The sequence below is a fragment of the Cygnus olor genome, chromosome 29 (assembly GCF_009769625.2).
Source record: "Cygnus olor isolate bCygOlo1 chromosome 29, bCygOlo1.pri.v2, whole genome shotgun sequence".
NCBI lineage: Eukaryota > Metazoa > Chordata > Aves > Anseriformes > Anatidae > Cygnus > Cygnus olor.
The window spans coordinates 1,920,469-1,933,256 of NC_049197.1; the positions used below are offsets into that span (position 1 = coordinate 1,920,469).

Consider the following 12,788-nt stretch of genomic DNA (forward strand, 5'->3'; position numbering starts at 1 on the left):
TCCTGCACCCCAGCAGCAGTTTTTGTGTATGGGGGGAGCGGGGAAGGGGAATCCTTCCCTTGTTTTGCTGCTTTTCTTTGTCTGTGAGCCCCCTCATCCCTCTGCTGACTGGGTGGGGCAGTAGGCATTGTCACCTTCGTGTTCCTGGCAAATGAAGAGAATCTGTTAATGAACCGATATTTCTCCCCTCCGTGTTGGTTCATGTGGCCTGGGTGTTTCCAAGCCTTGTGCCTGGTGTGGCCGGACACGCTGGGTCCCTCTCCTCCCCTCCTGAAGGAGCTCGAAGCTACAAATGGTAGTTGCTTCTTCTTTGCCACTGAAACGCAGCCTTCTGCTGCGGGAGCCAGCAATTCCAGTTGCACGCAGCCAAGTGTGGCCATTCGGGGTGTGAAGCAAAGACCTGTCTTGAGTGAGAACATCTGGAATCTGCAGGGGGAAGAAGCAGATTGTTCTGCTTTTAATTATTCTTTCCTGAGACAAGCGCAAAGTGTTCTACAGTGAGTTTTTCATTTTTTCGTTCCACAAGGAGCCGGATCTGAATGTGGCAGGTGCCAGATTAAAAACCGCAGAATCCCCTGTGGAGCGTGGGGAGGCATTGGGTAGGTGGCTGGGCTTATTCGTGTTTCAGAACACAGTTCAATAGCATCTTCTGTTTCCTTCCCTCACGGGGAGGAGAGAACATCTCTTCCGCTCCCAGAAGGACTCTGCCTTCCTTCCGTGTGCTGCCTGCCCAGGGCACTGTGGTGCTCCCCTTAAATGATCCGATGAACTTTCATTGTCAGCCCCTGGTGCTCTTCTTCCTGTGGAGATTGTGAGATGAAAAGCAGCTGGGCCTTCAGTCAAAGTGGCTTTTTTTCCCCTAATTGTTGGTAGCAGCAGAACTTGTGTGGTGGAGCCCTCTTCCTGCCTGGAGCTCAGCTGCATGGCAGGCACTTGCCTCTGCTGTGCGCTGCCTTCGCTGCTGCCGGCCTGTCTCGTGCTTTCACTTAAGTGGCGGGTTTTGTTCAATCTTTTGCTGAACTACTCCTTTTCAGTGAAAACTGCTCCATTGCATCTAGGAAGGAAGCGTTTCAGTAGCAGCTCCTGAGTGCGGTGGGGTAGGTGTCCGACCTGCCTAGGGCGATGCAGTCCCAAAGGCTGCGGCACTCAGCACCTCTTGTTCTGGCACATCTGATGCGTGTGTATCGCAGGAAGAGTCTTTTGGCAGCCCTGCCAACAGCTGTGTCACACACTCAGAGGACAGGAATAGCAGCCTGACACCTGTCCTGATGTTAGTGTTTGCATTGATCGAGGGAGGTAACAAGCTAACTTTATTTTCCTGGAGCTGTCTGGTGGTCTGAATTATTCTGCATAACGCAATCCATGCATGGACCACGTACCTGGGAAGCGCTGCCCTGGTGATAACAGCTCCCCAGGCACCTGTGGAGGCTGGTGAGCGGCCCTTCAAAGGCCTTAGAAGTGACGTGGGGCTTGAGCAGACTCTGGCCTCTTCCCAGGGCTCTGGTCCATGGGACAGCCTTGACCGCCACAGACCTGCAGAGGTGCGGCACGGGTCCCCACGGGACAGTTCTCCTGCCACCAGAACAGCCAGGAGGGCCCACGGTGCATTAAGCTGCTGCAGGCGTTTGCTCAGCAGACAAGTTTTCTCCTCGTCTGGGGATGAAGGCCACTCAGCTGGCATCTTCTAACCCACCCTGGAGTTATTTGGGACGTGCTGATATCCTGCAGAATAACCTAGATGTTATAGGTTATAACCCTAGAGGGTTTTGTCTCACCTGCATTTCCTGCCTCCTGGTTCACACGAGGCTATTTCCCCCCCCGCCTACTTTCCACCTCAAGTCCAAACCTTCCATCTGCATCACAGTTTCACCTCTTTGATGTAATGTGGGGGTGGAGATTAAGACTTAAAGCGGTGACTAAGCACAGGGAGCCTGTGCGCTGTGCAGCCAAATACAGCTGGCCCTCCTGCATTTCGGTGTGTGCATCTCGCTTTGTTTTAGGGGGAGCTGTAAGGGCGTGAAGACTGAAGCCCCTCGCCACAGCTAGAGGAGAGAGCTCTGGAGGGGCTGCTCCGTCGGCTGAGACGGTCGCAGCTTCTGCTTGTTCCCGGTTAAGGCTTCGGGACCTTCTCCCGAAGCAAGTCTCCTCCTCGCCAGAGCCGTTCCCTGTGGGAGGAGGGGGGGGTGTGAAAGCCCCCTCACCATTTTGCTTTTGAACTGAGGCTCCAGCCTCTTGGGGGGCTGCTGGGCATCCCCATTCAGCAAAAAAAAAAAAAAAGAAAAAGCTGAGGGCTTTCGTTTGGCCGAGCAGCCCCGGCAGGTGATGTTTCAGCAGCTGCACAGCCTTCGGGGGTCCTGCTAGCAAAGCCTATTTTTTTTTTTTCTCCTAACAGCCTCTTGCCACAGCCGGGAGCGCACTTCGATGCCACGGGAACTTCCCCGGCTGCCATGCCTGGGGAAGCAGGAGGACGGAGGCCTCCCTGCAGAGGCTGGGTGCGGAGCGAGGCCGGGCTGGGGGCAGCTGGGGAGGATTCAACGCCTTCAAGGTGCGGCCCCCTCCTACGGCAGCCGCTGCGCTGGGGGGGTCCCAATTCACCCCCAGACCTGGCTGGTTGCTCTTGGTGACAGCGCTGGTTGCCACGGAGCCGCGCTTCTCATTGGGGGACCTGGAAGCCAATGAGCAAACCCATCGGGGAAGCATCCTCGTTTGAGCATCCTCGTTTGAGCATCCTCGTTTGAGCATCCTCAGTTAACCTTGCGGGAAGTTCTCGGTGCTGTTCGGGGCTCGCCAGCAGCCTCGTGCGGGTGCTGGAAGAGGGTCCTTGCTCCCCCCTTCCCCCAAGTTCGCTGCCTTCGGTTTCCAGCAGCACCAACACCCCGGCTAGCCCTTCCTGCCCAGCCTTTCCTGCCCAGCTCCAGGGGCTGAGAATGACTTGGGTCGTCCATCGGCGCTGGTGGGGACTGTCCTGCCCACCAGTGAGTCACCAGCCTCAGGGTGTTTATTTCTGAGTCCTCAGAGCGCTACAGCTCTGCTTAGCATTGCGATTGGATCTGGTTTGTTTCTAAGCGTGCCGCCTTCGTGTTTAGAACCAGCGCGAGGACCTGGAGAGCCGAGCCTCTGGGGGCTGCGTCGGGGTTTCTTGCTGGCAGCGAGAAACCTTTCTTCCCCAGCGCGGGAGCTCCGTGTTGCATTCGTGGGGCACGTGGAGATGGCTTGGGCTGGGCCTGTCCCCTAAGATTGCGTTCTGCCCTATGGAGTGCTTCTTGGAATGAGCCTCAGAAAACAAAGATGAGCCCCCCCCAGGGAAGAGATGGGGGGATATGAGTCAAGCCTCTCATCTTTGAAGCACGTGGCGAAGCCTGTAAGCGTGCAGGCTTGACCCTGGGGCCGTGGGTTGGGCAGGAACTGAGAGAGTGGGGCTCACTCATGCTTATTTTCCTTTTTTCCAAGACCAGAGGTAGCTTAACCCTCTCGTGGGGCGGGAGAAGCTCCCTTGGGTGCCTCTGTCCTGCAGCGCCGGACTGCAGTCAAGCAGCCGTATGCCGCCTTTACGCCCTCATTTAGCTCGCAGCAGCGTCCGCGCTCAGAAAAGCAAGGCCAGGAAGAGGGTTAGCTAGCTGTAGGCTTCCTGCCCTTCCCAGCTCTGCTTCTGGACCCATTCCACCATAAATGCAGAAGTCTCTTGCTTTCATTCCTGCCTAACCAGGGCCAGCTGCTGCTTGCGTTGTCACGGCTTGGCAGCTGCAGCCTGCTCGTAGCCAGGAGGCAGTGGAGGTAGAGTTCAACGTTCCCCTTTCGGGGTGGAGGTGAGGATGGAAATCCCTCGTGGCTGCCCTCGGGCTGGCCTTGGCACGCAGTGCTCGCCACCGCGACTCACCTGCCGGCTCTGCCAGCCGCCAGACCCCAAGCAAAACCTAGCGGCAGCTCGCTCGCCTTCTGTGGCTCTGTTGGTCTCTGCTCTGACCCAGATTTTGTGGCTTCCCTGATGCTGCATCTACGTAATCTTTTCATCTCCCTGGCGAAGCTCGGCTCTGTCCCGCCCACCCCACCAAGCCCTCTGAACTTCCCCTTCCCCTGCAAGCTGCTGTCTGTCACTGCAGTTTGTGTCTGCCGCCCCCTCGCTGCGTCCCACGGCTGTCCTGGGGGAGCAGGGCTGATTCATTCACACAGAAAGGAAACCTCTTCTTGCAGGCATTGCAATTGAGAAGCACTAGCAGCACGCAACACCTCTTCCTTGAATTTTTGGAGCGCTGCTGTCAGGGACAGAAGGTTTCTCGGGAGGGGGCAGCGTACAAATATCTATTCAGTGTCTCTGAGTCTTCTTTTGGGGTGAGGAAAACTGATGATTTTTTTCCCTTGTGATGCTGAAGTTGCATTGCAGTATGACAAGAAAAGATCCCATTGCCCTTCATGAATTCTGAGCACCTTCTGAGGTGCCCGATGTGGGGGTAGAAATTACGGAATCACAGAATTGTAGGGATTGGAAGGGACCTCAAGAGATCACCGGGTCCAAACCCCCTGCCAAAGCAGGTTCCCTAGAGCAGGTTGCCCATGTAGGCCTCCAGATGGGTCTTGAATATCTCCAGAGAAGGAGACCCCACAACCTCCCTGGGCAGCCTGTTGCAGCACTCCGTCACCCTCACCATGAAGAAGTTCTTTCGCATGTTGGCGCGGAACTTCCTGTGCTCCATTTTGTGGCCATTGCCCCTTGTCCTGTCCCCACAACCCACTGAAAAGAGGTTGGCCAAATCCCTCTGTCTCCCACGCTTCACATGTTTATAAACATTGATAACATCCCCTCTCAGTCTTCTTTTCTCCAGGCTGAACAGACCCAGGTCCCTCAGCCTTTCCTCGCAGGGGAGATGCTCTAGGCCCTGTGTAATCTTTGTTGCCCTCTGCTGGACTCTTTCCAGGAGATCCCTGTCTTTTTTGTACCGGGGAGCCCAGAACCGGACACAGTACTCCAGGTGAGGCCTGACCAGGGCAGAGTAGAGGGGGAGGATCACCTCCCTTGGCCTGCTGGCCATGCTCCTTCCAATGCACGCCAGGATCTCATTGGCCCTCTTGGCCACCAGGGCACACTGCTGGCTCATGGTCAACCTGTCGTCCACCAGGACCCCCAGGTCCTTCTCCGCAGAGCTCTTCTCCAGCAGGTCATCCCCCAGCCTGTACTGATCCATGCGGTTGTTCCTTCCCAGGTGCAGGACTCTACACTTGCTCTTGTTAAACCTCATTTGGTTACTTCCTTGCCCAGCTCTCCAGCCTGTCCAGGTCTCACTGAATGGCAGCACAGCCTTCTGGTGTGTCGGCCACTCCTCCCAGCTTTGTAGCATCGGCGTACTTGCTGAGGGTGGACACTGTTCCCTCAAGGTTGTCAATGAAGATGTTGAACAAGACCGGACCCAGCACCGACCCCTGGGGAACACCACTTGTCACAGGTCTCCAGCCAGATTCTGCACTGCCGATCACCACCCTCTGAGCTCAGCCAGTCAGCCAGTTCTTAACCCACCTTACTGTCCACTCGTCTGTCCTACACTTTCTCAGCTTTGCTAGCAGCATCCACTGCTCTCCCCCCAGTCTACCCAGCTGGTGATGCCATCATAGAAGGCAACGAGGTTGGTCGAGCACGATTTCCCCTTGGTGAGTCCATGCTGACTACTCATAACCTTCTTCTCTTCCAATTGCTTGGAGATGGCATCCAGAGCAAGCTGTTCCATCACCTTTCCAGGGACAGAGGTGAGACTGACTGGCCTGGAGTTTCCCGGATCCTCCTTCTTGCCCTTTTTGAAGGCTGGAGTGACATTGGCTATCCTTCAGTCTTCAGACACCTCTCCTGTTCTCCAAGACCATTCAAAGATGATAGCGGTTCAGCGATCACCTCCACCAGCTCCCTCAGCACACATGGATGCATCCCATCGGGACCCATGGATTTGTGTGTGTTGATCCCACTCAGATGCTTTTGAACCACTCCCTCAAACAGAGGGGAGCTCTCCATTTCCCAGCCTCTTTCTCCTCCCTCCAGGGTCCAGGAGTCCTGGGGGGCAGTCTTTGAAGCCAAGACCGAAGTAAAGAAGGCATTCAGTATCTCCACCTTCTCAGCATCCCCCATTACCTGGACACCCCCCTCGTTCAGCAAGGGACCCACATTATCCCTAGTCTTCCTTTTACTGTTTACATACTTAAAAAAAAAATCTTCATATTATCCTATATCTCTTTTGCAAGCTTCATCTCCAGCTGGTCTTTAGCCTTCCTCGTTGCGTCCCTGCAGGCCCTGACAACATTCCTATACTCCTCCCAAGAGGACAGGCCCTTTTTCTACATTTCGTAGACCTTCCTCTTCCTTCTGATCTTGTCTATGAGCTCCTTGTTCATCCACACAGGTCTCCTGCCCCCCTTCCCCAATTTCCTGCTCTTAGGGATGCACCGATCCTGAGCTTGGAAGAAGTGCTGTTTAAATGTAGCCCAGCTCTCACAAGCACCCTTGCCTTCTAGCAGTCTAGCCCATGAGATACCCCCAAGTAGGTCCCAGAAGAGGTCGAAGTTGGGTCTCCGAAAGTCCAGGGTAGCAATCCTACTTTTTGCCCTGCACGAGGAGGCTGACGTGCCTGTCAAGCAAGTGCTCCTTTTCCTCTTCTGCCCCAGTTTCTGTCAGAGGCATGGCAGCAGAGAGCGGTGCCCTCAGGCGCGGGCTCCCTGTCCTCACGCTCTGCTTGCTGCAGATGCTGGCGGTTTCTCCTGGCCATGCTCGGGGTGAAGAGCAGACCCTCGCAGCTAGAGGAGGACGGAGTGACTCCAGAGGGAAGCCCCTTCCTGCAGGGTTGCTCCAGGAGCATCTGCCAACAGGATCGGCGGTGGTGCCATACCCTGTGCCGCGGGGCCATGCCAGGAAGGGGCAGGGAGCAACAAATGATCCGTGCAGCACAAGAACCTGCAGCGGGCAGCTTTCACCCGGCAGGCTGAGGTGCTGCCACCCTCCCCACAGCCCCACAAGGGACCTGGCATTTGGGGTCCCGCCTATGCTTAGAAACCAGCAGCAGCCAGAAGGGCTGTTTGCAGAACGCTCCTGCCGGGCTAACATCAGCAGCCTGTCGCTACGCTTTTCTGCACCAGCCATGGGTGGCTGCTGGTTTCTGTCAGGAGGCTTCAGCTTGAGTTGGGCACTTCAGGCAGCGATGCGACATGGGGCTGAAGCAGCCTGGCTCAGCACCGCAGAGGGCCCGGGAGTCTTGCCCAGTTATTTTTGCTTACACGTGTCGCGCAGGTGAAGAGGGAGCTTTCCGGCCCCTGGTGTCCTCAGCACTTTCAGATGTTCGGCATAGAAAGTTGCTTGTGGAGTTAACGGCGTGCTTTTCGTCAACTTTCTGCTCTGAAATGGATGCATGTGAATAATGGCTGGGATCTTCCAACGATTATTTCTAGGCTAGTGAGAAATAGCTCATTTTATTACAGGGTGGGGATGTGTCCCCTTGCCGTAATCGTGCCCGTGGTATCCCCAGTCAGCCTCCTGCAGGTAGGTGTCTGCCTTGAAATGCCCGATCCCTGTACATAAAGCAGACAGTGCAACCTCATCAGCTTCAGCCCTGCGTCATTCCTTGCTTTCCCTGCACCCTTTTCCATCCATCTTTTGGGGTCACCAGGGTTTCTTCCCACACACCCTGAAGGTGCTGCCGACTCATCACAGCCTTGGGTTAAGTAACTTTTTCCTTTCCCCGTTCTCCCACCTGCGACTCTGAGCTGACAGCGATGAGTCTTACTGCTGGAGCAACGATGAGCCTTTAGCTCATCATAAGCCTGACATCGGCGATAGTAGGTGTGAAAGAAGGCTCAGGCGCCTGCGGCTTCCTCCATTTCTCAGTGTCCTGTCGCATCTTCTCGCTTAGATCGAGCGCAGGATCCAGGGCCGAGGATTCCCAGGTGCTCTCGCCGGATGATGCTGTGGTTTCTGCCATGCGGGTTTGCCTGTGACGTGCGGCGGTGTCATCCATGACGGCATCTGCCCCGGATGCCTCAAGGGGTTGGTTTCCAATCCCCCTAGGAATCCGTGAGCTCAAAGCAGTCGCTTGCACTCCAGCTTTCAGTGGCTGGAACTGGAAATTATTCCAGTAGCTGCACTAAAAGTAAAACACGTTTTATGTTCAGCATTCCCACAAATTAAAAGGCAGTGAGGTTGAATTAGTTAATGAATATTAGCAGTTCCCGTGCGGAGCCAAGAGTTAATAAATCTTTGTGAAATCTGAGGCTCTTTCAGCCTTGTTCTGCCAAAGCAATTAATAAAACAAGTTGATAAACATCAGCTGTGTTCTCCAGCGCCCAGGCCTTTTGTTTGAGCCTCTCTGAAATTTAGGCTTCTACTTTCCTTTCTGGAGTCCTGTCTCAGGGGACCTGCCTTCTACTTTCCCTTTCCCAGCCCCTTCATCTGTCACCCCACGGGCGCTGGGCCCTGCGCTGTCACCGTCTCCGCAAGCGTGGTTCTCGGTGCTGGAGCTGATGTGAGGAGCGGCTGTGTGTCGTGTCCGTTCCTCCTGATAACGCTGCCATCAGGCAGGAGCACCCGCCTTGTCTGCTTCTGCTCACTCCTTGCAGGGGCTGGCTGTGCTCCTGCTAATCAAAGGGATGCAATTAACCATAACTTCGTTAGGAAGCATTATGTTTTCCTCTTAACGTTGGCTCCCACTTTGCCTGAAGTAGCTAACCACAGGCAGTTAGAAGACATCAGGTGTCACTTTGTTTCCCAGGAAGAACCAGAGTTATCTCTTCGGTACAAGGCTGTTTTCTCACTGAAGATGCAACTAATTGCAAGACGGACTGGGCTGGGATTTGGAAAAAAGAATGCCGATTTGTTGTTGTTGTTGTTTGTCCCGGGACAGAGCACCCATCCTCCCATTGCTTGAGTTTATTTCACCTTCTGGATTTCCTGCTTCTGCGTGTTCGTTAGCAGGAGCTCTACCCTTAGCCTCTCCCTCACATCAAAGAACTTAAAGGGCAGGGTAGGGACCTCTGCATATCTCAGGGTCTTTGTTCAGCCCTGCTGATGTCTTCAGAGTCCTGGGAAAAATAGTGGAGCTCCTGCAAGGTCTCCTCGAAGCAGGGGCTGCCTCCCAGGGGATGAATGGGGGGGCTGTCATTAGGATGCTCGGTTTGAAGTACACCTTCTTGAGTTACAAGAAAGTTACAACCTGTATGTGCAAGAGTTAGCGCTATAATGGAAACCTCTCCACCGCCTGACCCCCTTCTACCCGTTCTGTCACCTCTTCTGGCAGGTGCCCACTGCTACGTTGTAGGGCTCTGAAGATGTCAAATAGCAACACAACACAGGAGTCTCTGGAAATAATGAAGGAGTCCGAAAAAAAAGTGGTCGAGGAATCTGTGAACAAAACCAAATGTGTATCCAGGTCACTGAGCAAGGAGGAGGTGGAGAAGGATGGGGAGGAGATCAGCGTGCGTCAGGAATCTCAGGTAAGCATGCAGACCGGGGGCGATCTCCTCTGACAGCTTGCAGAGCTGTGACCCCTTTAGTGGCAAACACAAGCCAGTTTCTACCCCTTCTGAACGGGGCCTGAGCCTCTACTACCGTGTCCCAAGGTGATACCACGCTGTACAGACGGTGTATTTCACAGGCTGCTCTCTTTGACTGAATCTATTCTGCTTTGGATGGAATAATTTAAATGTTCTTGGAGCCAGAGAGAAAATGAGACTGGTCTGCTCCTGAGGGCACTGTACTCAGTCCCCAGACTCCAGCCCCTTGTCTAAAACCTCCTTTCTTTGACCTAAAGATGATTTAATGACTTAATGTGAAGTGGAGGCATCCCAGTGAGAGCTCAGTTTCAGGAATGCTGCTTGGCCATTGCTTTGCTGCTGCTAAAAAATGCCCAAATAGGAAATGAATGTTTTGGGGTTTCATTTCAGCAAGGAAAAAAAAAAAAAACAAAAAACTGTGCAAGCATTCTTTGGAGAGTGCTGGCACTCTTCCCTGCTTCTTTGCTGTCTTGTCACGTGTTCTTTCAGCTTAGTGTGGAGCTTGAAGAAATGCTCACTCTCCCCAACCTGCTGAATGCTTCTGCATTTAAAGCTGGTGGCTGCTGCCAGGTTTGGTCAGCCACTGCTTGGGCAGGCACCAGTGAGGCTCAGAAAGAGCCTGACTTTGGTCGCTTTGTGATAGTGGGGAAAGGTTCCTTAGAAGGCAACGATAACCAATTACTCAGTCTGAATCAGAGCAGCAGCATCTCCATCATGATCCAGCATGCTAAAGTCTCCTTCCCGTCTCAGGACTGGTAGAAGACTCCTAATTTTTCCACTTAGAATTGCGTCGTGCACCTTCACACATGTGTCCTGTGATCATTCTGTTGTGCCGGTTCTTCCAGAAACAGATCCACGTGGGGCTGAGCCACCTGAAGTTTCTTAAGCAGGTTTTGCTCACCTGGGGGCTGACGGGACAGCTCAGCTCTCCAGGTCTTCCCGTTTGCACAACCTGCCACTGCTGCCGGGTAGAGATTTTCTTCAGAGTCATTTTACATGCTCAATGTTGTGCTGCCTCAAACAACAAATACCTTTTCTGTATGCATTCAGATTAAGCTTCTTGCCTTCTCTATTCTTTCTCTACAGAGGCGGACATCAAGTCACGGACATGCCAGAAAAAGAGCCAAGGTATGGGATATGCTGCCATCCCTTTCTTGCTCTGTCCATTCTGAGCCAAGCCATGATCCCAGCCCTAAAACAGTTCTCTCAAGTCTTCTCTGTCTTCATAATCAACACACAGCACATGATGGTTCAGGACGGTGCCTTTGCACCCACTGGAGCATGAGTGCTCCTCTTTAACACACACTTACCCATGGAGGAACTGTTTGCTGCTCCTAATGACCACACCAGTGCCCTCCTCAGACTCTGAAATGCCAGAAAGGAAATCCGGAGATTTCATCGGAGGGACAGGGCAGCACACTTGCCTTTTACACCCTCTTGTTGAGAAAAGAGTTAAAGTGTAACTGCCTGGTTTCACCTAGAGCCCCGTTTCTTCAGGGAATACTGCATTTGCTCTTACAGTGATGCCACATGCAAGTTAGCATCTGAAATTTTTGCTAGTAACAAGCACCAGGACACCATTGTTGTAGAATGTTTTTTAAGGCAAAATCTGGGGGTAAAATGCAGCCATTGGGTTCTTTATATTCTTTAGCTTTCCTAGTATTAACCCCAGTTTTTATTTGCAAAATTTGAATTCAATAATAACTACTGAGCCAGGTTATCAAAAGTAGCCGTGAATTTTCCAGAACTGGCAATTATAAAACATAGCATAATTCAGCCATCCATCTAGTCCAGCGAGGATTCATCTAGAGCAACCTCCAAGTCAAAACAGGGTCAGCTATGAGGTTGTTCAGGGCTTGATTTTAAAACTGTGATTGGGAGGGTGAAGGTCTCTCTTCTTCCTCTTTCTCCTTTTATTTTTCCCCTCTTTCCCAGAATTCAAACCCAAATGAAGACATGTTATGCATTGAGGCATGGGAGAGAGGGGAGACCAGTTAAATTTGTAGTAATGGTTATGTCTGGTTTTAATTAAGGTAATGTATGAAAGCAATGTGCTGCTTTTATGACCTACAGGGTGTGCAGAAAAAGTATTCTAGTGGTTCTGTTTGGTCTTAGAAGCCAGGACTCTGTGCAGCACACAAACAGGCTGCGATTCCAGTTCCTGCCTCTTCCATGCATAAGGCAGAATGTGTCTGTGCACCTCAGGCCTTTCCCCATATTGCTGATCCTGCCTGGGTTTCCGTGTGACTGAACGATAATGTTTTTTCCCGTTTGTCACCCAAGTGAGTCAACTTGCCAACAGTCCAGAAAGTGCAGGTTTAATTTTAATCATTTTCTCAAAGCACTACTATATTACCCAAAATAACCGAAGGCATCAGGTCAGACAGGCAAGATGTAAATGGGATGACAGCCTTGTAATTAAGAACAGTAACAAATCTCACTTCGCATCTTAGAAAAGGAGATAGTTGGTTTCAGCTGTATCTTTTCTGAATGGTTTTGATTCTTATCCGGCAAGGAGGGGAGAAGCTGGGATTGCTCTGGCTGAAGAGGCCAACGAATGCATGAATTAAGGCTTTCCCACCTAAAAGTTGCTCGGTTCAAATCCTAATCACAGACCGAAGGAACAAAATATAGCTGGTTCACTCTAGGGCTCCAAGCACGTGCATGTTCCTGTTCATTGCAAGGACCTGGTTTAGTACTCCTCCTTTTCAGCAGTTTAATCAACACTGACTGCAGGAGTGGCTTTGTAATGCAGCAGCATGAACTTTTAAGTGTGCTGTCTGACTTAGATGTCTTAACTGTACTCTTTCTTTTCCTTTTCCAGTCTAATTCAAAGCTTAAGCTGGTCAGAAGTTTGGCTGTATGTGAAGAATCATCTAGCCCATTTGTAGATGGCCTGCTGGAGTCCCAGGTAGGCCTAAAATCAGGCAAACTGGATTGTAGAAGCCCAGAAAATCCCCTTCATGCTGGAGACGATGTCTTACACTGGGCTTGTACCTCTGAGAGCCAAGAAGTTCCCACAAGTTCCCAGGTTTTGAAGGAAGCGGTCATGCTCATGAGCACTGCTTGTATGCATAGTCACAATCCTTCTCTTACAAGGAATCACTTGTAATGGTGCGAGACCTAACTCACCTCGGGTACTCCTGAGCCCAAAGTGTAATACAGTTTTATCAGCCTCGAGCAGGGAAGCACGTGACTTAGATCCTGAGCTGATCCAGGCAAGGCAGGTTTTCAGCAGTGGGAAATGCTGTTGAGTCCCATCAGATCTTGCT

General features: G+C 52.4%; 1 protein-coding gene across 4 annotated transcripts in view; it reads left to right on the plus strand.

Moving 5' to 3' along the window:
* R3HDM2 (R3H domain containing 2) overlaps positions 1–12,788 on the plus strand; it is a 56,003-nt gene that overhangs the window by 21,469 nt on the left and 21,746 nt on the right. For all 4 annotated transcript variants that reach the window (XM_040539461.1, XM_040539464.1, XM_040539463.1 and 1 more), the window contains 3 exons: positions 9,261–9,456; positions 10,603–10,644; positions 12,341–12,427. In XM_040539461.1, the coding sequence (XP_040395395.1) occupies positions 9,292–9,456; positions 10,603–10,644; positions 12,341–12,427 (294 nt within the window). In that variant the 5' untranslated portion in view covers positions 9,261–9,291. The remainder of the gene's footprint in view (positions 1–9,260; positions 9,457–10,602; positions 10,645–12,340; positions 12,428–12,788) is intronic.